The sequence below is a fragment of the Ostrinia furnacalis genome, unplaced genomic scaffold (assembly GCF_004193835.3).
Source record: "Ostrinia furnacalis isolate ACB-3 unplaced genomic scaffold, ASM419383v2 OfSCF1896, whole genome shotgun sequence".
Lineage (NCBI taxonomy): Eukaryota > Metazoa > Arthropoda > Insecta > Lepidoptera > Crambidae > Ostrinia > Ostrinia furnacalis.
This window is the reverse complement of record NW_021132135.1, coordinates 52,170-79,934: the sequence shown is the minus strand read 5'-3', so window position 1 is coordinate 79,934 and position 27,765 is coordinate 52,170. Positions and strand designations below refer to the sequence as shown.

Below are 27,765 nucleotides of genomic sequence, written 5' to 3'. Positions count from 1 at the left end.
AAAATAAATCAAAATATTATTTTGAAAACCTTTATTTTGTATTTTCCCCAAAGACCATGGAAAATCTGGCTGTCAAAGGTTACGGAGGATCTAGAAATGGCAGTAAACTGGTTTACATTTGTCTCAGAAATGAGACTAGAATAACTGTCTGTAATATATAAAGAGCTGTGGTTTTCTGAATAAATAAAAATAAAATAAAGCACTATTGCATCTTCTAAACCGCGATGTTTTGGAATTGCAATGAGATAAAAAATAAAATAAAATAAAATAAAATAAAATAAAATAAACGAACGAAGGACGAAGAAAACTATATAAATATTATCCTTCTATAGCATATTTTAATAGATTGCATTCTAGGTAGTTGTGTTTGGTGTAAGTTACTTATGTAGTTTTTAACCAAAAGGTGAAAATAATATATCATTTAAAACTAGAAAAAAACTATATTATTAAAGTTTAGTCATTTTAACGGTAATGACGATACATAAGTAGTGTACTGTCTTATTTGTCTCCATTCAAGTTGTAACAAGGAATATAAACTTTTGATACAAAATTAAATACAATATACATTTATCCAATACGTAACTAAAATATTTTTTACAAATAACGTAATCACACGAGAGGGTTAACTCCTGCGACCATGGAGAGGAGAGCCATGCGCACATACATGCCGTACTCCGCTTGCCTGAAGTAGGCGGCGCGAGGGTCCGAGTCGAACTCGGGAGAGATCTCGTCCACGCGCGGCAGAGGGTGCATCACGACCATGCGCCGGCGCGCGCGCGTCATCAGCTGCGGGGTCACCACTAACAGACCTCGGGTCTGAAAATAAATTGTACACGTAAATTACAGTTCTTTATTTTTTTGACATCCTGATTTGCGTCAACTCTTGGAAAGGGTCATTTATTCTCAATAAATTTTTGTTTAAAAAAAAAACATAATTTTATACTACATATATATACCTTTTCATATTCCTCTTGACTGTCAAATCGTTCCCTTTGGACCCTAGTCATATAAAGCACATGTGTGTCAGCAAGAACATCCTCCAGTTTTTCGTATACCCTTTGCGGTATGCCTTTTTTAGCGACGTAGTCCATGATATGTTTAGGCATTCCAAGTCCTGGAGGACTAACATACTGTAGCTGAACTTGGTATAAGGTGAGAATACGAGCAAGTGAGTGTACGGTTCGTCCATTTTTCAGATCGCCTACCATGGTAATCGTAAGTCCATTCACAGTACCAATTTCCTCTCTAATTGTAAATACATCTAATAAAGCTTGAGTAGGGTGTTCCCCTACACCATCTCCGGCATTGATAATTGGTTTTCTGCAATGTCTCGACGCCCGCTGTAAAATTAAAATTTGCATTAGGTAAAATATATTTTTCTAAAACCAAAACTCAATTCAGCCAATTAAGTAAACTTACTGCAACGGCGCCAGGTTCAGGATGACGCAAAACCACTACATCTGAATAACTTGCCATCACAGCTACACTATCCTCTAAGGTTTCACCTTTCTTAGCCGATGAACTCGTAGCATCGGTATGTATAACAGATCCACCCAATCTCTGCATAGCAGCTGCAAAACTACAGCTTGTGCGTGTACTGACTTCGTAGAATATCGAAGCCATTACTTTTCCTCTTAGAATATCATCTAAGAATCGTCCTTTGCCTACACTTATCTTCATAAATTGTGCCAGATTAAATAAGTCGTTCAGAGTATCTTTGCTGAAAGAATCTACTGTTATTATACTTTTGCCAAAGATATCGCTTTTTTGGCGATGGGAAACGGATGCTGTTGGGGGATTGTAATTTGAAGTACTGTCACATCTTTGCCTTATAATTTGTGCAGGCAATGGTGACATACTTCTTCCATTGACATCGTTAAAATGTACATTTAATTTGCTTGGATTTTCAGGCTCAATTTCAAGATCACTTAGACGAGTCAATTCACCATATATCTCTAACGCCGAATTTGGTCGACTTATTTCTTTCTCAACTTTTTCTATTGCGTATACTGGGAACGATTGTTTTTTAGGCGTAGGCCACTCACGAACATTTTGGCCAAAACCGGGTGGTACTAAAACTTGACCTTCAACGTAAGCTATTTCGCCTCGCAAAGTTACACGATGAACAGCCCCACATACATGCATTCCTGCGAATGGTGTCCATTTTGATTTAGAAAATTCCATAGCACTTGGTATTGTCCATTCATAGTCCATATCTACTTCAACGTATGTGTTTGGTTGTTCGGGCAAATTGAATATTTTTCGGGGGTTACGGTGGAATTTATTTATAATATCTTCTATGGTCAAGCGACCCTCATGTACTGCATTCAGCAGTAGCGGTAAAATGGTTTCCACTCCAGGGAAACCTGGAAGAGCTTTCACGGCATCCTTTTCTTCGACAGCATGTGGTGCGTGGTCGGTTGCGAAAATATCGATGATTTCGATGTTTTTCCAGAGTTCCGCTTGATCATCAGGGCTGCATAAAACGGGTCGTACTTCAGCTCGACCATTTCCAATTCGTTCTATGTCATCTGTACTTAAGAACAAATGATGGGGACATACTTCACATGTTACTTTCAAACCTCTTTCCTTGGCTGCTTTAATTATTTGAATTTCTTCCTTTCGGGCTACATGGCAAATATGTATTGGACGATCAAGTAATGAGGCCATCAGAATAATGGCTCCAGTTTTTTCACGTTCAGCATGTGCACACACAACCATTTTCTTCGGCCAGTTTTGTAAATGTTTTTGCCAAACTGTCATATCATCTAATTTTAAAGTAGTGAATGTTTCGTTCAAATACATTTTTAATGCTGCTGCTTGTGGTGCAATTTCTGCAGCTGTATCACAGTTTGTAGATGATGCTCCAACAAACAGAGCATAATCACATCGAGCACTAACTCTCGCGAGTGCTGAGGCGTATTCGTAAGCAGCCCGGTCAATCACAGGTGGGTTCGTGTTCGGCATTGCACATATCATTGTGATGCCACCAGCAAGAGCAGCAGCAGTGCAAGAGTTAAAATCTTCTTTATAGGTAGCGCCGGGTTCGCGAGCATGAACGTGGACATCAATAAAACCAGGAAGTTTTATTATGTTTCTAGATGTCATACAGTCAGTATGTGTTTTCATTGGTGGAGCACCTCCACATTGCGCCATTGCCTGTAACAGTAAAGATAAGGTTTTATTACGATTGTTAAATACAATATTGTAGAACAAGTAAGGTTATAAGATAATTTCAAAACCTTTTAGTGACGGGACAATGTGGTATGTGTTGACGTATGAATAAATGCTTATGATTAATAGGTAATGAATTATGAATGTTAATGTAATAAAAAGAAGATATCACAAACCTGCACTAGGAGCTTTGCGCACTTTACATCAGTTACTAGAGGCACAGCATAATCAACGGCAAGACGCCGGGTGCGATACCCATGGGTACTGAACGAAGACACACGCCGAGCACCTCCACGCATAGGCAAATTGATAACCAGATCCAGTTGACGACGAGCCATGAAATCAGCTAGATGCATCAGTTCTCCGTCTGCTCTAGCATCATCTACATCACCAATATGGTCGAAGGTCCATTGTACACTTTCAACCTGAAAAAAGTTTATATTACATATAATATATCAAATTGTTTTACAATGCAAATGTGTATCACATAAGTTGCAATTTATATGTATAAATAAACATACCTCAATACCATGTTCGGTGTAAAAATCACCGGTTCCCATACTTGCATACAGCTTATATCCCATTCTTTGAAGTACTCGGACACTCGGTAGTAATTCCATTTTATGCTAAAACATTTAAAGACATTGTTTAGTTATTAATTATTTATAATTGTTGTATTGTTTAAAATAGATAGGTGTTTACCTTAAACGTGCCCACAGACAGTAAAATAGCTTTTTTTGGAATTCTAAAACCAGTACTCATCAAAGATTTTAAGTAAGCTTCGTAACGGTTTTCTCCGAAACATGCCACTTCTCCTGTTGATGCCATTTCCACACCTAGTGTTACATCAGCGCCTGCTAATCTCGAGAAGGAAAATTGGGGAACTTTAACCCCAACTTTGCCACAACCAGTCATTACATTTACTGGTTCTACAGGTATGCCCAGTATTATTTTTGTGGCCATAGCAACAAAATCATGGTCGAGAGTTTTTGATACAAATGGAAAAGATCTAGATACTCTGACGTTACATTCAATGACTTTCAAGTCATTATCCTTAGCTATAAGCTGCATATTAAAAGGTCCAGTGACATCTAATATATCAGCTATTATACGAGCAATCTCTTTGATTTTTTCCAGAGTTTCATTATTTATATCTTGAGGTGGAGTAACTAATGTTGCGTCTCCAGAATGCACTCCTGCATTTTCCACGTGTTCAGAAACTGCCATACAGTAAATGACACCATCTGCTGCTACGGCATCCACATCGATTTCCTTAGCATCCATTATGTACTTGGATATAACTACTGGATGCTCTTTATTAACTTCACTTGCTGATTTGAGATACGCTTCTAAGTCTTGGTTGGAGTATGCAACATTCATGGCCGCACCGCTTAAGACGTAGGATGGTCGAACCAAACATGGATAGCCTACTTCTTCACAGAAACTGATGGCAGATTCGAGATTGGTAAGTTCTTTCCATCTGGGCTGCAAAATTCCCTTCCGATCTAACATTCTCGAAAATTTGAAGCGATTTTCTGCATTATCAATCATATCAGGCGATGTTCCTAGGATAACAGCTTGCTGTCTGTGTAAATCTATAGCAATGTTGTTCGGTAACTGTCCTCCCATTGATAATATTACGCCATTAGGTTTTTCAATATTATAAATGTCCATTACTACTTCGAATGAAATTTCCTCAAAATATAACCTATCACTCATATCATAATCGGTACTGACAGTCTCAGGGTTATAATTGACCATTATGGTCTTCTTGCCTTGATTTCTCAGTTCTCTCAAACAACCAACGGCACACCAGTCAAATTCAACTGAACTTCCAATCCTGTATACGCCAGAACCTAAGACCATAGTAAAGTCGCCCGGAAATTCTAGGTCGTGTGTGCTGCCATTATAAGTTAAATAAAGATAATTGGTTGAAGCTGGCCATTCTGCTGCCACAGTATCAATTTGCTTTACGAACGGCGTGATATGATTATCTTCCCTGAGTTTTCTCACAGCTACTTCCGTACTCTTTATAGCAGCTGCTATTTGTTTATCCGAAAACCCGATTTTCTTGGCATTCTTTAAAGTTTCCGAGTTTATCGAAGTACTGCCAACAGCTATAAGAGTTTCATAATAATCGATTATGTTTTTGAATTTATGCAGAAACCATTTGTCAATTTTTGTAAGTTCGTATAACTTTTCGACGTCATAACCTTCCTTTAAAGCAGCTGCTAACACGAACATTCTTTTATCTGTAGGTTCTCTCAACTCGTTTTCATTTACTGTTTTAATATTCGGATCAAATCCATTTACATTTTCATCGACCATTCTTAGAGCTTTTTGGAAAGCTTCTTCAAAGTTTCGTCCAATGGCCATTACTTCTCCAACACTTTTCATTGAACTTCCAATTTTTGTGCTTACTTTGTTGAATTTAGCTAAGTCCCATCTTGGTATTTTTACCACGCAATAATCTAAGCTGGGCTCAAAGCAGGCCGTTGTTACTCCAGTGACAGAATTTTTGATTACAGGCAATGGGATACCAAGGGCCAATTTGGCAGCCACATACGCCAAAGGATAACCAGTTGCCTTACTAGCTAACGCTGAGCTTCGCGATAATCTAGCATTTACTTCAATGATGTAAAATTCTTCAGAGTTGGGATTGAGAGCGTATTGGATGTTGCACTCACCAACAATGCCAAAGTGTCTTATAACTTTAATGGCTGTGTTACGCAGCATGTAGTATTCTCTATTTGACAATGTTTGACTGGGGGCCACTACAATAGATTCACCGGTATGTATTCCGAGAGGATCAACATTTTCCATGTTACAAACTGTGATGCAATTATCAAAAGCATCACGAACGACTTCGTATTCTACTTCTTTCCAACCTTTGAGCGACTTATCTATTATCAGTTGATCTGAATGAGACAGAGCTTGGTGAGCTAAAGCTCTCAACTCCTCTTCATTGTTGGCAAAACCAGAGCCTAGACCTCCCAACGAAAAAGCTGAACGTGCCATAACTGGATAACCAATTTGAAGTGCAGCTGCTAACGCTTCATCTAATGATGTAACTGCAGCACTAGGTGCCACTTTTTCACCGATGGAGTGAATTTTTTCAGCAAATATTTTTCTATCTTCGGTATCCACTATCGACTGAATTGGAGTTCCAAGTACAGTCACATTATATTTTTCAAAAACACGTGACTTTTGTAATTCTACGCCACAGTTCAAAGCTGTCTGCCCACCAAAAGTCAATAAAACACCCGTAGGCCTTTCAGCTTTTATCACTTGTTCCACATACTCTGGAGTAATGGGTAGGAAATAGACTTTGTCAGCTAAGCCTTTTGATGTTTGAACAGTTGCAATATTTGGATTTATCAGAACTGTTTGAATTTTCTCTTCTTGCATTGCTTTCACTCCTTGAGAACCCGAATAATCAAATTCACCCGCTTGACCGATGGAAAGGCCTCCTGAACCAAGAATCAACACTTTTTTTGGTCTTTCATGAATTGTAGGAATGTAACTCAGTCTTTTAGTTATTTCTTTGTCTATTACGAAGGATTCTTTACGTTTGTAAGATTTTACAGCGTCTATGAAAATATCGAAAAGCCATTCAAGGTCAGTTGGACCTGCAGTATGCTCAGGGTGGAATTGTACACTGAAGAACGGATCTGTTTTGTGAATTATGCCCTCATTCGTTTTATCGTTCTCGTTTGTGAATAAGATTTTCCAATTTTCAGGTATCGTGTCGGCATCTACAGCAAACCCATGGTTTTGGGATGTCATAAAACACCTTCCAGTACCGTTGTGAGTGCATGGCAAATTGTGACCACGATTTCCATAGCTGGAATAAAAAGAAATAGATATATGTAAAAATATAACATGTAAACATATCTATTGTTTATTCTGATATAATCTTTAATCTATCTATTATATAAAAGAAAGTCGTGTTAGTTACACCACTTATAACTCAAGAACGGCTGAACCGATTTAGCTGAAAATTGTCAGGGAGGTAGTTTAGAGCCAGGAGAAGGACATAGGATACTTTTTATCCCGTTCGAAATTAAAAAAAAAAGTCTGCTTATTTATTGCCATTAAGGCGGAACAAAGTTCGCCGGGTCAGCTAGTATTTTATAAAATACAGTACCATATTTAATTAATTTAAACAGGCTTTAACGCGATACGCGGATAGGTACGAGTAATAACTGAAAATTACCTGTTAATAATTAAATTATGCAACTCGAAAGTTTCAAATTATAGTACCTACCTACCGTAAGTTACCACAATAACTAGGACCTATATTCTTACCTCGTTTTGTAAGTTTTGCATCCCACTGCTGTTGACAATATTTGGTGACCAAGACAAATACCAAATATTGGTTTCACATTTGATTTATTGTTAACTGCTTCTTGAACATTGTCCACAACTTTCTTGCATACTTCAGGGTCACCTGGACCGTTGCTAATAAATAAGCCGTCGTAATCATTTGGATTAATTTTATGATCCCACGGTACCAAGACTACTTTGACGTTTCTTTTTATTAAACAGCGGATTTGATTGTATTTTAAACCACAATCTACAGCCATTATTGTGACATCCCCGTTTGGGTTGAAAGTTTTAACTTCCTGAAAACAATTTAAACATTCAGTTTCAATTATAGCAACGTCGCTTTTAAGTAAATTAAGTCACTGATAGTGCAGAACGAAATATTGTACCTTTATGGATACTTCAGCGACTAAATTTCTTGTGTTTGGATCGGATAGCGGCGGAAGAGGGCCTAACGGGGGTACGCCTTGAACGATTCTCCCCAACATGACCCCCGATCGCAGACGATGAGTGAGGGCTCGAGTGTCGACATCGCAGAGACCAGGCACTCCTCGAGAGGCCAGCCAGGATCCTAGCGAGCGGCGCGCGCGCCAGTGGCAAGCTTTTGTGCTAACTTCGCCTACTATCAATCCTGCTGCCCAAATGCGGCTCGATTCGAACCACCTGTAAGAAAATAATTATCATAGCTTTGTTAGCTTCAAACGAAATGAGATACCTATGATACTAAGGTTGTATATTATGTAATAAAAAGATTGTTAAAAAGAAACAACAACATCCCTTATTCTGCATTAGAAACAATCTCTAAGGAGACTGCTCGTGCTGCTACCTAGTTGTACATTTTATTAATATTTAGTATTGAAGCAGCAAACTTTTTGCACTTCCTAATTATACTTATTATAAATGCGAAGGTTTGGATGTCTGGATGTTTGTTACTCTTTCACGGAAAAAACTACTGAACGGATTTTGATGAAACTTCACAGTATTTTTGTTTATAAGTTTTATAACCCAGAATAACATATAGACTATAATTTATGACGATCTGTGACAAACGAAATTTCACGCGGGTGAAGCCGCGGGCAAAAGCTAGTAGGATATTTATCCTATTATTATTTATTTATAAAAAACATCTAAAACTTATTCCCCTATCAAATGAACACCAAAAAAGTCATGAAAATCGGTCAAGCCGTTTTGGAGTTTCATAACAAACCTTGTGATACGAAATAAGAGTATAGAAGAAACTTAACAAAATTACCAACTAACCTGGGAAGTCCATGTTCATCGTGGTCCTCTTCGTCGGGAACACCGTAGTTGCCGACCAGAGGGTATGTGAGTACTAACAGCTGAGCATGGTAGGAGGGGTCTGTCAGCGACTCTGGATAACCCACCATACCAGTCTGGAATACTGAAGAACACGAATAAAAATTAATCAATTGAGCTGAAACATTATATCAATATTTTTCACTCGACACTGGCAGAAATATGCCTTCGACAGAAGTTTAGTTGCCATTAAAAGTAACTGTAAATAGTAAATAGTTACTAAGAAAAGACTTCGGACGCAGGTCGGCCGTAGATTGTCCTTGTTCAGGTGGGGTTTCTTGGATGATTCAAACTTGGAGTGCAAGTGTGGTTGTGTTTCCCAGTCGATGAAGTACATGATGTTGTGTCCTTTGTGCCCAAACAACTGCTCGCAGGGAGATCTAATTAATGCTACTGAGTACTGACAACGCCACTCTTGTAGCGGATTTTTGACGCGACAAGAAGAAGAAGAAAAGTTAATTAATAGAAAAAATACATTTTAGCCTGTCGAAGCACTCGTAGCCTGACGCCTGTGCCACAAAATATTTCAAAACATTTTGTGCCTGGGCATAGATAGAAAATAGTACAGTCGCCAGCAAGTAGGTATCGAATGAAGACGCCACTACTGTGTTTAGCTTAATGAGCTGACTTACACGTATCTACATTAGGAGATGGCAAAAGTTTTCTAGCATTTATGAAAAATATACAGAACAGTATGTCGTGGTCGGGTTCGAATTTCAACTGAAGCAATCGATTTCACAAGTTTTAGAAATTCATGAAACATTTCTAAAAAAATACAGTCCAATTGAGAACCTCTTCCTTTTTTCCAGACGGTTAGGTAAAAGGGGAGCTAAGAAGCTAACACATAATGTCGTAAAAAATACGGAACAGCGTTTGTTGTTCTCATCCTGTTACATACAAATTGTAGATAAAGTTAATCCGCTTTAGAAGGATATTTTATTTTAGTAAATCAGTTAGAATTAAGTATGTTATCGATGTTGGTATGCCTAAAATATAATGATAATATTTAAATAATCCATTCAAGATTGATCCAGTTTCGAATTTAATTTTTGAAACAATAAACCAAGTACTTAACAGATAAAGAATAAAAACAAATCGCAATAAAATCGATAATTCACCAGTAAATGAAAATGTATTGAATGCTTCCCACATAAATGACCTATTAATAATGATAAGAAGTTAGAAGACACAGGAAAGGAAAAAGGGGATATTGGAGCCTCCAGTGCGCGAGTTAGGCTCGCACTTCCTTCCAGTTTTTATTTCATTGATTGCTCATTTCATAGAAGACTTTTAAGAAAACCATACGCACAGTGCCTATTTTACAAGTTATTGTGATCTTATCGGTTGTGTGGTTTTCAAATAATTCATAATATATTATGTGGTTTTTAAACGAAAATAACCACCTAGTTCTGAGCTATATTAATACCACAACACGTCACAGCAGATAGCGTAGGTCATGATATGGTCCTGATCACAGATCACAGAAACTAAAGGGAGATGTGACAAGGGGGCGGGGCCGGTGTCGCAACAATATGCCCAGAAACAGAACACATTGCTCGTGAAAGCAATGATGACAGCAGTGACTATGGTTCTGATTCAATTATTTTCTATTACAGAAGTACTCACCAACTTCTCCTTCAACAGGAACTTGAGCTCCAAAGCTGCGGCCCTGGAACACGGAGCCATCTGACAGCACCAAGCTGCATGCCAGCCCCACTTCGCAACTTAGGTCCTTGTCCATCGTCTAAAATATTAAATAAATAACTTTATTAAGTATAATCCAAACCCAATCATAAAACGCACAGAGGCAAAGTGCGGTTTTAATGCCTCGCAAAACTAAATAAGAGTGAATGACTAGGCCGAAAAAACGTCGGACGTCTTTAGTACGCTTCAACTCGAACCTATAGCCAAAATTCTATTGGAAATTCTAAATTTTCACTAGTTTTTGTAAATATTTAGATTTTTCTATGAAATTTTGTGAATTGCAAATTGAAAAATATACGCATAAAAGAAATGTGGTAAGTATTATAGTCACATTATTAAACAAGATTCAGGTAAGTACCTCCATACTTCACATAGAACAATGGCGCACTGTGTGCTCTTTAATTACATCAAACTCGATGTTTTGTTTGTCCTAGATGTTACATTTACCAAAACAGTGATATAATATCGAGCGTAGATAGTACCTGAGGTATTATTTAGTCAATTATGTTAGCTTTTACACGCAGTTAAGGGCTAGGAGCTTACTGAAAATATTATTTTTACTTCTTTTCATATTCTGAAACCTATAACATGTCTTCAGATATACTTAACTACCCAATTTGTTAGCTGAAAAAATAGACCATAAATAATTATAAAATATTTTTCAGGATTATTATTTTTTTAATTATAAAAGGACAATAGGACTTGCAAATAAGATGTACAAAATTATCGAACTTTTATGTTTTTATGAACTTTTAAGCTTGGTTTGGTGTCATTAAAAAACTTAATTATAGATGTGTTTCATGTTATATTTAACTTAAAAAAAACTAGTTGATTATTTAATGACGTTACATTGTATCAAATTGTTTCCTGTCTACTGTTATTCTTCCTATTTCATAATTATAGTATCTATTTTTGTCTCTCTCAAATTGTGCTCAAAGGCACATTTTTTATATTTCGATGTAAGTTGTAACTAAACCGGATATTATTTATTCCGTATTTTTAGATTGAAACTTCCTTAAAGGAATATGATCTTGTATCTAGACATAACTACAAGAATGTCTTGCAAGCTTCGTGTTACGACGGTTTTCCGTTACAACTTCTCAAAACCTTATACATATAAATTACTTAGGTCGTCAAAATTAAAGCTGAATCTGGACACATTTGTAAGTGGATGCTTTTCCTTGATAAATTGAATATTTTCATACCCAATTTATCACATAAAATATGTTATCGAATAGGTTAACATTTTACCTATGACCTATACTGCAATTTATTATTTACTAGCTTTCTTTAAAGTTTTCCCGGAAATTATTAGAATTTTTCTCGCCGTAAAACCATCCTTGGACTTCGATGAACATTAAAAAAAAAGAATTGCTAAAATTGGTCCAGGCGTTGTTGAGTTATGCGCTTACCAACAACACATTTTGTGATTCATTTTTATATTAGAGAAGATACACATTTACATTATAACTTATTTATTACTTTTGCGATGAATGATGAATGTGCATTAACACAATAAGCATTTTTATGTTTAGTGATAAGAAATGTAAGATTATAAGCATAACCTTTGTAACTAATAGGTACATTTTAAATAAATAAAGTAATGAAATTCGAGTCGAGCTTTCTATACCTACCTACTTACTCGTACTAATATTAAAAAGAGGAATGATTTCATTGTTTGTTTCTATTGTATTGAATAGGCTCCAAAACTATTGGACCGATTTGAAAAATGCATTCACCATTAGAATCGTACATTATTTCTGATGAACATAGGTGGTACGAAGTTCGCTGGGTCAGCTAGTTCTGTAATATTATTTTATGGGTTTATTATTTAAGTAATAATTCAATAGCTATTCATTACATATTAATGGAAAAAGTAATTATTAAATTTTATCTGACAGATTTCAAGAAATTATTTTCGCAATAACATTTATTTTTTATTTTAAATTAAAAATTAAACCTTCTCTTCAAAAACAACTCGTTAGCAAAAAAAGAAACAATAAGGTAAACGGCTACTAGTTCGTGATAGTACGTAAGTTCGTAAGTTTTTTTTCTAGCTCAAATAATAAGCAAATGGAATATTATTTTTAAAAATTCTTCATTACTACAAAAACTCTATTATTTAAGCTATCTAAAAAACCAAGTACCAACATTGTGGCGCCAAAAATGAGAGCAATACGAAGCTTCAAACTCTCAGAGAGCCAAAAACAGCCGTGCGGCTTGCAAAGGTTGCTCTCACCGTAAGGTGAGCGCTCCAACTTCTTAAGCTTATAAAAAGGCGAAGAAACGTCCATTTAAATAAAACTTGTAATAGTAGTTTCATGTGTTCCTTGACAATTGATTTGGCTTAGAAAAAAGTTATATGAAAACGTAGAATTCCTTTAAAATTGCGATTAATTGACTCACGAAATAGCGTACATATTATTTTTCGGGTGTCCCCTATTTCGTGACACTACCGATTCAAGGATATTATGGATAACATTTTGATGCTTGGTTTTTAAATAATTATTTATGATAATTTAAATGTAAGTTATGAAACAAATAATGCATTTATATAAGTTTCNGGGGGGGGGGGTAGTTCCCCCCCCTACATTTCTAATGGTTATATAAATATTTTCACATATTGTTAGTATTAACAAATCAAAATATTATACTACTCACATTATTTCTTATGAATATTTCAGGTAAAATATCGTCAATTTCACATAATTATTTTATTATAAATTTTTATTATCGTTTTTAAATTTATTAAACCCTTAATCATTAATAAAATATCCTAACTGTATGCATAAAACCTTATCCCGAAATAGGGGACATGAGTTCACGAACTTAGAAACAGAGCAAAATTTTGTCACGAAACAGGATCCAAACAAGAGGTCCGCAGAACAATTAATATTAAAAAAAGTTCAGACTATATAACTATAAATTATGTATTAACTTACTGTCAAAAGACCAAAGTTTAGCATACAAAAGCTTTCATACTGATATCATGCTTGGTTATTTTTAAATAAAATGTTAAAGTCGTAAGAGCCTTAATATACAGAAGTAGGGGGCACTTACCTTACTAAAAACTAGTGTTCGTTAAATAAAATGGCAAACATAAACTACTACACATTATTTTTATGTAGGTTCACTTGCTATTTGAAGACGATATACCTAATTAATTGTTTTGTTGTTTTTAGAATGAAATTCGTGACATAAAATTACATTATTAAATTACTAATAATTTTCTGCACAAATTACGTAGGTCTATAAAATTGTATGCAAGTCACATTATATTCACTAATTTTAAAATTAGGAACATTATTTCTAAAATTCAAAGACGTGAGGCTGTATTATAAAAAGTTCATCACATGTGTAAGGTATGGCGCTGCATGGTAACAACAGCTAATATCTTAGGAATACAACTAGGGGTCAATAATCGATCTCGACAGACACACTGGTTACTGACCCGTGTTATTGTCGGTATATGCGTGTACTCACTCGAGCCTGAGACTTGCTTGCCGGCCACGTGGTTTATTTGGTTGCCGGAGCGAAACACTCCGACGCTGTCGCGATCTCAACGACGACAGACCGGTCGCGGGGCCTAACTGCGCCATGCCTTATCATTCATACTTCGTCACAATACCAACAAGTTTAACCTCTACCCATCCTTATCACACACACCCATTCCATATTTATATCTCGCTCATGCAAATTGTTAGGACTAAATGAAGTGGACGATTGTTAAATGATTCACACTGAAGTTAGGCATGAATACGTTCCTTCAGGCCGCTTCGCTGTTAGACATATCATTTTTTTTGAGTTCCTTAGAATTCATTCAAAATAACCATGCGATCAGGTATCTTTTGACATACACAAAGCATTTTACCATTACCTGTCTACTTAAGTAAAAAATGGTTCACCTTTGTTACTTTACTAAAATTACACTTGTCAACAAAAACACTTTTCGTTTCTAACAAACACAAAACAAAATTAGAATGTTCCGTAATAGGGTTCCGTACCTCAAAACGAAACAGACGGACATTTGCAGGTATGATGACTCAATATGCTTATTGAATATTATAATGCTTTTTGAATATTATGTCTTCTGGATGGTAAACTAAAAAATATGCCTTTTGTTACTTGTGCTTATCGAAATTAGTGCCTTTGTATGATTATGAATTGTTCGTTTCAGCCAAATGACGTCCACTCCTGGACAAAGGCCTCCCCCAAGATTTTCCACAATGAACGGTCCTGCGCTGCCCGCATCCAGGCTCTTCCCGCGACCTTTACCAGATCGTCGGTCCACCTAGTAGGAGCTTTGGTTCTCCTGCGAATCTCCTCATTTCTGATTCGATCACGCAGGGAAACATGATTATTTATACCTACAATAAATTGCAGAAAGGGTCGCTGTAAAAACTGCCATACATATAGCGAAGTCAGTAGGCACTGGGTTTCATTTTCACGAAATGTAAGTTATCTCTACAGATCGCCAATTTTATTCAAGAGTTAAAATGCGTGAAGCCATTGAAATTAAGAATATACTTCAATTGGGAAGATGGTTTCAAACTTCTGCTACATGGAATCCAGTGATTAAATCTCGCTTGACTTCGCAGTTGAATCCTATGAAACCCTCGGTGGGCGAGTCCAACTTGCACTTGTCCAGTTTTTCATTTTTCAGAGTGAATAACTTGACAATAATAGTCCACTTTATTTAGTTTGATACCTATTGTAAAGTTGGTGTTAAGCATGACGTAGGTAGGCCCTTCGGCGGGCCAGTCGTCCTCGTGGTTCAGATCGGGATAGCATCGGAGTGTACGGCTCCAGCATCTTAATAAAACACGTGCCCGGCAAGTCCCAGGGTCCAGTGAAGGCCAAAGAGGCCGTTTCTTTCCTAGATAAATTCAAATTCAATTTTTTTATTGCTAGTCGAAAATTTTTTCGCCGGACCTCATACACATCCGTTTTTTTATCCCGACATGGAACGCTTTTTTAATTTTTCACCGGATTTGCGTTGGTTTACGTATGGTTTACTAGTTTTGTGACAGATCTAGTTTAGTTTGTCACAGATCGCCATAAATTATAGCCTATATGTTATTCTCGGTTATAAACAATAATACTGTAAAGTTTCATCAAAATCCGTTCAGTAGATTTTGCGTGAAAGAGTAACAAACATCCATCCAGACATCCAAACTTTCGCCTTTATAATATGTATTAGTAGGATTTGCGTTGGTTTACGTATGGTTTACTAGCTTTTGCCCGCGGCTTCACCCGCGTGAAATTTAGTTTGTCACAGATCGTAATAAATTATAGCCTATGTTATTCTCGGTTATAAACAATAATACTGTAAAGTTTCATTAAAATCCGTTCAGTAGTTTTTGCGTGAAAGAGTAGGTAACAAACATCCATCCAGACATCAAGATATCCAAACTTTCGCATTTTTGGATTAACTACACATACTTTTATTTTAATTTAAATAAGTACCTAGGTAGGTACTTTTTGTAGCAATATCGTATAAAGGGTGAATAATAATTTATGTTTAAATAATAAAGTATACACTTTATAAAACGTTTATAAAAAATCTATTTCATGTACTTATGATGACTTAAAACACTACAGAATAAGAGTGAATTTATTTTATAACAATATTGAATGACTAAAATGTAATTACATTGTTAAACAATGTCTTGGACCACTATTTCACTAGCTGAAGTTTGCTGTTCTGTTTAGTATGGGATAGTCGATGAAGTCCATCGTGTATTTTTCAGGCGCACTTTCAAGTTCCAGTATTTGCAGGCAGTTGGTTGAAGGTGCGGCCTTCAGCCAGACGCCTGGCACGTAGAGCGTCACCTGCGGCCCCAGGCTAGGCCAGTACCGACCCAAGTTGTTGCCGTTCACCCAAACATAGCCCTAAAACAATGGTTTTAACGTTAAAAATACTCTAACAAACTGCGGTTAGAGTTTTACTCCAAAATCTGAAGTTTCAATGTGTTTTTTTACTGTATTTGATAAGTAAATAGATACCAATGCGCTGTCTATTGAAGTATATAATTGAAGATTTCTTATTATAACATAAAAAATAAAATACCTAAATGCTATTTTATTGGTTGATTTCTTCAGCGTCGCATCGTCATCGATGTAAGAATATGTATTGATAGAAATATAAACAATTTAAGTAATATCTATTCAAAATGTAGTGCAGTGCTATTCATACACTTAAACACGAGTGTTTGTTTTCATTGTTCTTTAATTTCCAATGTTTAACATAAATAACCACTCATAAACCACAATATTATACAAAATTAAATAAAGGAAATCAATAATAATGTTTGAAAATTTACAACACCATGAACTTAAAAGGTTTTAGTTCAGTTCAACAAAACGATACCTAAAAATTCTAATCCTTTAAACAATATTTTGGTTTATTTGTCCTTATGACCTTAGAATGTTATCTGCTTACCCTTCCCCATCCGGTGGTATCTAAGAAAGTATCCAAAGGCTGGTCCCCCTCGGGAAGGATGAACTCCCCTTCGAACAATACCGGGCCTTTGCTCAAATTCGGCTGGTTCTCAAAATCTGCGTCATATCGATAAAGTAATTCTAAAGGATAACCACTAACGCTCCATTGCCCATTTAGTGTCTCACCGTTGTAAGTAACGGTACTCAGTATTCCCTGAAATATTAAAAAAATCTTAAATCATCATCATTATTATTAAAAGGTGATTTATTACTTTTTTTATTTGACAGGAGGCAAACGAGCAGACGATTACTGCAGGAGGACGACCCTCTCTAATTTTCTAGAGGCAAATGAAGGATTTAGTTTCTTTTCCTTTCTTCTTTTAATTATTAAGATCGCGACCATTGAAGACTTCGTTTCATGATCATCAAGCAAAAGTAAAAGAACATGAGCCTCTGAAGACTCCCTTTCCAGAATATCAAGAAATTAAATGTACCTAGGTACTTATTACCTTACGATCATGCAAATGTGATCCATAATTGATTCGTCCCTGGTTTTCCACTAATAAAGACAATACTGAATCAGCCTTACTCTGTATACTTAATTGTTTTCTTCTGTACATTCTATTTATGGCACCTTTGAGTTCCTGTAAGTTTAAAAAAATCTGTGAATATAAGGTTTTTTCCTTGTATATGAGTGATTATTTACATTTATTTAGTACCAAAGCTATGCAGGCGCAATCGCAAAAGCTACTTAATTTGAGAGCAGTTCGACTGTAAATTTATTTTTGATATGAATGTACAACATACCCCATCTACATAAACATAAATCCAATCACGAGGTTTTTGTATTTCGAGTACACCCTTTCCCTCCTTCAATTTAGTTTCATATAGTACGAGTCCGCTTCTTTGTCTTAGTTTTTCGAAGTGTGGCAGCGTCGCGCCCGTTACGTCTGGGTATTTCTTGCCCAACATCGTACGCCCCAGGCTAGAGAGCAGTTCGATTCGGGGAGTCACTGTCACTGGCCCGTATGCCCCTTTACTAGACGGAGTGGGCTCTGGGATGTCTTTTGCTTCGAAGTTATACTAAAAGTAATGTAGAACATAGTATTTAATTTATAATTTAGGAAATAATGAGAGGCAAAACACGCTTATTGAAATTTCATTCATGATTCAAAAAGACAGCATTAAACCCTAAAGTGAGAGAACCAGTAACTTTATTTTTACCTGTTTAAGAACATCGCGTATAGCATAATACTTGGGAGTGGGATCTCCAGCCTCAGTCAGCGGTGCATCATAATCATACGAAGTAATATCTGGAGTATATGAGTTACCGTAGTTCGCCCCTGAAAAATATCATGTTCATTCTCTATCAACTGTACTTCGTTGGTAAAAACGGGTTTCAACATAATCGGTACGAATACTGCCAACGCCATGATGTGATCTCTCCATGTAAGTCACATTGATAAAAGTTTTAAATGAAACAAAGTGAATAATTTACGCATAGTACGCAGAACTGACGGCCGATGGGGCAGCAAGGTTCTGGAGTGGATGCCGCGTACCGGAAAACGCAGCGTAGGACGTCCACCCAAAAGGTGGACCGACGACATCATAAAGGTAGCAGGAAAGCGCTAGACGCAGGCCGCTACCAACCGCGTAGCATGGAAAGCAATGGGGGAGGCCTATGTTCAGCAATGGACGTCCTATGGCTGAGATGATGATGATGATGATGATGAATAATTTAACTTCCTTTATGCTCGTCGCTTTCATTTGAAAATATTACCTGCAGAATATTCGAAGTTGCTTCCACCAAAGAACACATAAAAGTTTACATTGACATGTTGACTGAGCATTTCCCTGAGGTTCCTGACCACATCCTGGGTGTCCACCTGCTGTATGTGCTCGCCCCAGTGCGTCAGCCAGCCAGGGTAGTACTCGGAGTTCATCAGGGGACCCTCGGGCATGTACCGCCTCAAGGTACGGAACGCGTGGGTTACGTTTGCTGAAAAATAGCGAAGGAAAAGGTTAGCTTTATGACTTGCAACAAATCGATTTGTCAAATTGTAAACTATCCTTGAAATCAATCTTCATATTTATTTTCTATGGTAACTTGATAGCTTTTATTTAAAAAAAATGTTTAAAAAAAATAAACAACTTGGAAAAGCAGTCGCCCGGCCAACGAAAGGTCGTGGGTTCGATTCCCGCCTTAGGCAGTTCGATTTTTTCAAGTTGTTTATTTAAAATCCAGTTGAGTTGAGCTAAGAAAATTAAATGTTAATTACGATTTTAAAAATGGATCCATTAAAGGCTAGCTTTAATACGAATAAACAATTTAAAATGTCGTTGAAGTCTTTTGTAGGGAAGTAATATACTAGTACACTTTACACATTCTAGATTTTCCAGGATGATTGCAAAACAAATAAAAAATTAAACTTATACTAATGTATGGTAGTGTGGGCAGGCCCCCCACAAGGTGGACCGACTGAGGTGCCTGGATGCGGGTGGCGCAGGACCAGTCTTTGTGGAAATCGGTACATTGTCCCCGAATATAAGATCCATAAAAGTCTGACACTGAATATGTTAGCGGAATTTGGTGTTTTTTTAGGTCCAAATTTCTGGAATATGGTGGAATTTGGCATTTAATTTGATCTAGCGCTTTAATAAAATCCGAGGTGGCAACACTGATGTAAGGTAACGTACTGCCAGTTCCAAAGTCGATGGTAGTGAGTGCCCCGTCGACGGCGCCGCCGAGGAACATGGCGGGGTATGTGCCGTCGGTGGTGTACAGGAGCGCATTACGGCCAATGTGTTTCAGGAGTATGTCACGGCTTTTTTCTTTGTATGGCTTGTCATCTCCGTAACTGCCGTATTCATTCTCCACCTGTATATCAATAAATACAAAACCTTTCGAATGAGTGTAATTAACTATTAGTGATACTGCATACGATTAATTAAATTACTTTGGCTGGAATGTATAATTTTAAATTGAATTAAAACGTACCTGAACCAATATAATGGGTCCGCCATTGCCAAACAAAAGTGGAGTCAATTCTTGAAATAATTTTTCTAACCATATTTCACTTTCTCTGATGAAGTCTGTAACGTTAAAGGTTTTTATTTAATGGCACTTGTTTATAATTTTATTAAATAAAAGAAATAAATAAAATAATGCCAATGTTACCGCTATCAGTGGTGCGAAGTTTAATGTTAGGATATTTTCCTAGTAGCCAGTACGGGAAACCTCCCTGAAACAAAACAAAATAAAATTATAGCTTCTTCAAAGAAACTATCGCAATTGTTTGATATCGTTAATTAACAAATACCGTTATTGTTTCCCATCCAAATCATGTAGGGCCAGTAGGACTCCGGGTGGAATAGATTTTCCAAGCAAAAGCTTTATATTTCTATTTCTAGTTTTTTTTTATCCACAACGAGGAAGCTTGGCCTGTATAAGTGAATAATTGTGAAGAGGAGCGGTTCTTCCCAACACAGGCAATGTCTTGCCTAAAGGGAAGTTCCTACCACTATCTGTATATTACTTAGACTAAGTTACCTACGTAAATAATTATTTATTTATTATTATTTGTAGCTCACCTGATCAATTTATGGACAGTTCACACAGTTTTGGTAGAAAATCACCAGACTTTAGACGTAAAGTCTTGAGACTTAAAGACTATCGTTCGCGTACCAAGTCCCTCTCAGCGCAGATGTAGGGCCCCGGTCGGAGCAGCACGTGCAGGCCCTCCGCAGCGGCGGCGCGAACGAACGCGGCCACGTCGCGGTTGCCCTTGAACTTGTACTGGACTTTAGATGTAAAGTCTTGAGATTTAAAGATGACTATCGTTTGATTACCAAGTCCCTCTCAGCGCAGATGTAGGGCCCCGGTCGGAGCAGCACGTGCAGGCCCTCCGCAGCGGCGGCGCTAACGAACGCGGCCACGTCACGGTCGCCCTTGAACTTGAACTGGACTTTAGACGTAAAGCCTTAAGACTTATAGATGACTATCGTTTGCGTACCAAGTCCCTCTCAGCACAGATGTAGGGCCTCGATCGGAGCAGCACGTGCAGGCCCTCCGCAGCGGCGGCGCGCACGAACGCGGCCACGTCACGGTCGCCCTTGAACTTGTACTGGACTTTAGACGTAAAGTCTTAAGACTTAGAGATGACTATCGATCGCGTACCAAGTCCCTCTCAGCGCAGATGTAGGGCCCCGGTCGGAGCAGCACGTGCAGGCCCTCCGCAGCGGCGGCGCGCACGAACGCGGCCACGTCGCGGTTGCCCTTGAACTTGTACTGGACTTTAGACGTAAAGTCTTAAGACTTAGAGATGACTATCGTTCGCTTACCAAGTCCCTCTCAGCGCAGATGTAGGGCCCCGGTCGGAGCAGCACGTGCAGGCCTTCCGCAGCGGCGGCTCGAACGAACGCGGCCACGTCGCGGTCGCCCTTGAAATTGTACTGCAGCTCCTCGGGCTCGTGGTAGCTCCATTCTACGTACCTTTGCATAAAAAATAAAAAAATATTGAAGACGTAGGTATTACGAGTATTGCAATGTTTCATTTGTTTAACAAATATACAGGGTGTTTGTAGTAAAGTAGCTCAGTTAGGGTGAAATGGGCGAACTTGTATTCTTAAAATGACCTTACCTATGCACCCACGAAGTTTGTCTAACCTTCCGCCAAACACCCTGTATAGTACACCTGAAAGGTTTTGATAGGAGTTTTGGCAAACCACAGGTTTTTGGTTGCTTTCTTAATATAGAGGTACTTAATGGGGCAGCAATGTTTTTTGTTCAGTTCAGCAGACAAACTGTATACAAACAGTTTTGTGGGTTTTAAATTACCGTTGTTTCATTTGGGGTAAGAAAATAAACAAAAAAAGCTACTACAACTACGAGTGAAATGGGCATCTTCTGGGCTTTCTGGAATTTGACTCTACTACACTGAGATATGATTTATATTCTTAGATTCTAATCAAGAACCACCGCATTCAATGTATAAAGTAAATATAATGATACCTAAGCATTCTTATATTTACTCATTTACACTTGTACAGGACCGGAACAATGTCCCTAGCATGAAAAATGTACATTTTATAATATTTATGATTTAATTTCTCACAGCCTTGTATCATCTCAACCATGAATTGGTCTTTAATACTCGTTTGTTAATTTTTGGGATACTTAATTGTTACAATACCTACCTACCTGATTGTAAATATTCATATTGAGGAAAAACTTGTTTTTATGTAGCTCGCTAAACATCTGGCCGATTAAATTATGCAGAAATACCTTACCTATAGTTCAACCAAAACTTAATTGACCATTGTTTGTTAAAAATACTTACCACAAAAAAATCAAGAGCTATAAAACCTTAACCTCTATGATAAACGATGTTAAACAATATTTATAATTAAGGGGTTCTTAATTATAAAGTTAAGTAAGTCAAGCACAAAAACTTGACATCAATCGACATTACAAAAAAGGTGAACAATTTTTGAAGTTGTGCTTTTATTTCAGAACTTTTCTAAGTTTATTTTATAAGCCGCATACTAAATTATCTATATATATATATAAAAATGAAACCCGTTTCGCGTTGTCACGGCATCACGTGTGAACGGCTGAACCGATTTCGATAATTCTTTTTTTTAAATGTTTGTGGAAGTCCAAGGATGGTTCTTACGGAAAAAAAAATATTAAGAAAATCTCTACGCTAAGGCGGTACGAAGTTCGCCGGGTCAGCTAGTTATCAATAAAATTACGGAAGTTTTAGAAAATGAAGTAAAGGTCGAGCCTCACTTGAGCGGCGCTGATGCGTGGGCCGTGGCGCGACACAAAGCGTAAAAATTAAGTAACCTACCTATTGCTATATTTTACATTTTGTATGGTGCGGTGCGTCTCATTACAACCCTGCAGCAAGACGATAGGCGAAGAAAAGTGCAGTGCTGTGCCGCCCCGCACAAATGCGGTCAGAGAGGGCCTATTGTGAGTTTACATCAAACGTCGTCACAGTGAGTGCGTAAAAAATGACAATAAATGTATAACGGATTGTACAGCGCCCCTAGCGGAAAACTTTCAAGAAGTAAAATTTTAATTTTTTTAACGCACTCGCTAGTGGGGACGTTTGATGTTAACTCACACTAAGCTCTTTGAACTTTGTTCTTACGTGGAGACAGCATTGAGCCCGGCCGCCTTGAGCTTGCGCAGGCGGTCGCGCCAGTAGGCCGAGGGCAGTCGGAAGTAGTGCAGCGAGCCGGACACGATGTGCAGCGGCTGGCCGTCCAGCATGAACTCGTTGCCGACGATGCTGATGTTGTGGCTTGCGCTCTGGTCAAATACAGAATAAAATACTTTTATTTATGCGCCTTCATTATTTTTGCAGAAAAAGGCGCGGGCATACAATACTTGAAGCCTCGAAAACCTTTGAATATTTTTTTTAAATTTCTAGTCACTTATGACTTAGAAAGAAAATATTTACCTACTTAGGATTTTTTTTCTAAGCCGTGTATGGCATCGCATGATATTATTTAGGAGTAAATATGTAATGCTATCGCGGAAAAACAGAAAACATATGAATGGAAAGGCTAAGAGTAGGCGCACACCGTTTATTTTTAGTTGGCCGATAGTTGTGCCCGATTTTAATTTGTATGAAGAATCGGCCAAATCGAATCGGCGTAGTGTGCGCACTCCCATACATGCCCATACTGATCAACTGCCCGACTAAACTATCGGCCGATGAAAAATCAACAGTGTGCGCTTACTGTAAGTGTTGGTATAGTTTGTGGTGAAATCATAATGATCAATGACTAAGCGAGACTTGTAGCGAAGCGAGAAATGTGTTTTTTTAAAACATTCACTGAAATAAAATAGTCTGTTATTATTTTCAAGCCATAAGTACTTACCCAAATGTTATTTTGCGACAAAATGCCTGTCGAGTCGACATACTGTTCTATTCTTAAGTATTTTATCTCTCTCTAAAAATTATAACAGGTTGTTCGATAAAAGATCAAATTAAAAGGGTTCTGTGGATTTTGATATATGGTGGATGAAAAAGCGGGAGATCACATTTTCTATGTGGTGTGTCTTATAAGACTCATTGGCTGAAATTATGATAATTGCTTAAAATTAACTTGCCTTGATGTGACTTGGGGAAGCTCCGACCTGCGTGACGACAGGCTCAAGGGATGGTCCCTCGGCAGCTCGTGCGCATGTCGCGGTCAAAGCGAAGACCAGGCACAACGTCCTGATGAAACCCATACTCAGTGGGTAAGACATTCTCTTGTCTCTACAAACGAACAACACAATATTATAAAAGCTTTTTAAGGTGTTAGCATATTATTATGTGTTAGTTAACTTTAAAAATATTACGAAAATTACAGCGAAAATGAATTCATAGATAAAATAGAAGGAACTGTTTTTAAAAATCATTGGATGGAAAGAAAACAAAACTTTGTAAGTTATACCTAAAAATAATTTCTAACCTTTCCACTAAAAAACAAATTTAATTACACACAGTGAAATAGTGTTGACTGTTACTAAAATTATAAAACAAACTGTGAGATAATTAAGAAGGTACAAAAAAAATATTACGATATTTTGTACGAATACGATCATACATTTTTAATTTATATGTTTGGATTTATGATTTTCTACAAATTTACTAAACTTTATTTTTAAATTACTTGTACATAATGAGGATAACTTCAAAATGTGAACTGTAAACTAATTTAGCCTATTTATAATGTAATTTTCAACTTCTGTTACGAGTACGATAGGAATTCGTAGTAATAATGTTAACAATAAGGAAAAAAATATTGAATATATCGAGCACCTTTGATTAATTAACATCATTTCTGGTCGTTAAAATTTTGTTTTCTTATTGACTTTAAATTATGTGTTACTTATGGAACAGGACAACAAATTAATCAAATATTAATTAATTTAATATGTATGTAGGTAGGTATAAAATATATGCAAAGAGACAAGAGTGTAAAATAAGTTCTTTGGAGCTCTTCAAGATACACTTACATACAAGCCTTAATTCCTTTAAGAAACGATCCTACTTATAATATAATGAATACCTACACTTACTTATTCAAGAACTTATTATTTAATTGGAAGATTTTGAAAGAAAAATATCCATGCCTATTGCGATTACACAGGTGCGCTTGAAATGCAATGTATACTTAATAGTTTATAATAGATAATATTATTATACGAATTTGTTTTCTACAATCCTTACACGCAAACTTGTAAATTGAATTTTATTTCTGAAACTTTATTCCATTCTATTTAGTACTAATTCCGATTTTGTCTGTAATGGTAGAGTTTAATTACATTTCGAAAACGTGCACGAATGGACTAATGGTTAGTTAATAAACTTTATTAAATAAAATTAAAATTATAAAATTCATAAATGTAGTACTTATAGGCTTAAATTAAATTTGTTACGAAGTGTACGTGCATTACTTTGTCATGCACGCTAATTGCTCTACTCTGTCATTCCACAAGTATAACAGACGGACTGTACAAAATAGTAAGCCATCGAGCAATTGCAGACATAGATACTATGATCTTAGGCATGCAAATAGATTGTTCTGTGGCTCACCAGTCACCACGGGAAGCACGGCAATGACCTGCGTTGGGTAGACAGTGAACTCTCTTGGCCCGGGGTCTGATAATCGTCGCCGACTGGGCTAGCTTAGTTGAAATAATGGAGCCGGCCCCTAGCAAACTTTTCTACCGAGACGCGACCGTACTCTTCGCAGGCCCCTCAAGCACTCCCGTTTAATATGTTTTGACTCTATGTGTGCCTAACTTGCTTAAAACAACACCGTTTCGTCTGGCATTAGGTATACCTGCTTTGTTTCAAAAGTCACCGTATAATAAATGAATTAAAATAAATCAGTTCCGACTATGTCAAGTATGTAAAGGTGTAGGTACTCACTCGCAAATATTCAGTACACTGCACTGCAAAACACGTCTAATAACTGCAAGTAGCACAACAAAATGACTATAAGTAGATAACAAATGCTATTAAATATTATGATGATAATAACTTCATAATTACTTACTGTTTTAAGACGCCGAAACCAATTCATTTATCAGTACTTGTAGATTGTTTTGTTTAAATCTACATTATGTATCTGCATGTTTGTTTTCCTATTGCTTAATACTTAGTTGTACACTTGGGAGCAAATAAATAGAGCCACTCATTTTTACTTACACAGCTTACTTACTAAACATTATACTTTGAATCATTTAAAAAATATAATACCTATAATATAATAATTTCAGTCTACTTACGATCAAAAAGTCCAACATTTATAGTTCAAAGTGATGATATGTGTTAGAAAATCGTTCTTTATTACTTATTTTTAATGTAGAGAGCTTTTGGGAAGGGTGAACTGACCTTCGTGAAACCCTTTGTTCATGCCAAATTCTTTTTGAAAACTGGATCAACGGTTTAAATATTACTGAAGGCCAACCACTAGCAGCCCTCGCAGTTATCGTCAGTAAGCTTTAAATACTTCACACCATTGTTAAGTACGAATTTTGAGTAGAAGTTCATAACTCATTTTCCTTTGATGCAGTTATGATTTCAAGGATAAATTAAATCGTTTTAATTTTGATAATGTAGAACTTAATTTTAAGTTCTAATTGCGTTATTGCGGTTTTGTGAATCAAAATAATGTAACTTACATTGATTGTTAAATTCAAAAAATAAAAATAATAATTAACCAATTTAAACCTACTACTTTCTAATGCATCATTTTAAAAATATTTTCTACGTTGCATTCTGTGGCATTTAATTATTTCATTTTTCAATTTAATATTGCTAAATGCGGTTGTTACTATTTCATGCTTTCACACTTTGCGGCTCTTTAAGAGAGAACAACACGACAAGTCACATCATTTATGAAAAATATACCGTGCAATAATTACAAAGATTTCTTTAGAAAACTCAGCGCTTCGTAATAAAAGATAAGCATAATATCTGTTTGTCTTGTTACACACGTAAGGCTCGATTCGACCAAACTTTTATTCTAGGGTATATGGCAAATTGACAGTTTCAGTATGGGAAAAATGTATGCAAAACTGACGATTTATTCTGAGATTAATATTTAATTTACACTTGTTTGGTCGAATCCATGCAGTTATTATAATTATTAAACAGGTTTTACGATTTGGGGCAGTCGGGATTCATTAGAAAAAAGATGGCTAATAAAATAACACTCAAGGGAAGAGCGGCAATGCCCCTCGAAATCTCGTAGCCAACGTCAAATCCTTCGATACCTAAAGCTTACTGCCCAGAGCCCAACCCTTAAAGCCGGAATGCAATTGAATTAGTTTTGAAGTGAGTATTATAATAAAACAAAACAATTAACTTCTTAGATTTTCCTGCTTTAAAACTCTTTTAAAAAAAACCTTAATTAAAAAACCTATTGAATCTACAGTGAACAACTTAGGTAGGTAGTTTTCGAAGTAATCTTAACGTGAAGCTTGGTGCTAGCCCCAATGTGCGCTGTACCAAAACTACTAGATCTAGGGGTAGAAAGCTAATCGTCCAAACGAAATCGGGTGTAGACGTAAGTGGTTTACAATGATAATAGTCAAACGAGGCAATGATATGTCTCAACTCTCAAGTGACATGCCGTGCTTGTTATTTTAGCGAGGTGATATTTCTGTATTCACGCACACGATAGGCGGTCCTCTCCTATTCATTGAGTAGAGAACCGTGCGACTTCACTTGCTCTAATTTCACACTTTATCGTTTGAACTCGATTTATTATTATTAAATAATTATATTG

At 36.7% G+C, this 27,765-nt stretch overlaps 1 protein-coding gene across 2 annotated transcripts; it reads right to left on the bottom strand.

Moving 5' to 3' along the window:
- Positions 1-290: 290 nt before the first annotated feature.
- rudimentary (carbamoyl-phosphate synthetase 2, aspartate transcarbamylase, and dihydroorotase rudimentary) lies at positions 291-25,953 on the bottom strand. 2 transcript variants are annotated; one of them, XM_028306170.1, is made up of 23 exons: positions 25,563-25,953; positions 24,089-24,239; positions 23,121-23,281; positions 21,304-21,454; positions 20,141-20,204; positions 19,961-20,055; positions 19,660-19,840; positions 18,743-18,961; positions 18,187-18,305; positions 17,770-18,045; positions 17,472-17,606; positions 16,964-17,176; positions 16,276-16,413; positions 10,444-10,549; positions 8,761-8,902; positions 7,890-8,163; positions 7,483-7,799; positions 3,877-7,018; positions 3,696-3,800; positions 3,351-3,599; positions 1,420-3,159; positions 957-1,340; positions 291-816 (listed from the first exon to the last, which is right to left on the bottom strand). In XM_028306170.1, exons 2-23 carry the CDS (start codon positions 24,227-24,229, stop codon positions 610-612), a joined length of 8,559 nt encoding a protein of 2,852 aa, XP_028161971.1. In that variant the 5' UTR covers positions 24,230-24,239; positions 25,563-25,953; the 3' UTR covers positions 291-609. The 2 variants fall into 2 exon arrangements, with proteins under 2 accessions (XP_028161971.1, XP_028161970.1); XM_028306169.1 differs by lacking the exons at positions 16,276-16,413; positions 16,964-17,176; positions 17,472-17,606; ... (8 more) ...; positions 24,089-24,239; positions 25,563-25,953 and adding an exon at positions 14,005-14,125 and having other exon boundaries at positions 511-816; positions 10,444-10,561.
- Between the last annotated feature and the right edge of the window lie 1,812 nt (positions 25,954-27,765).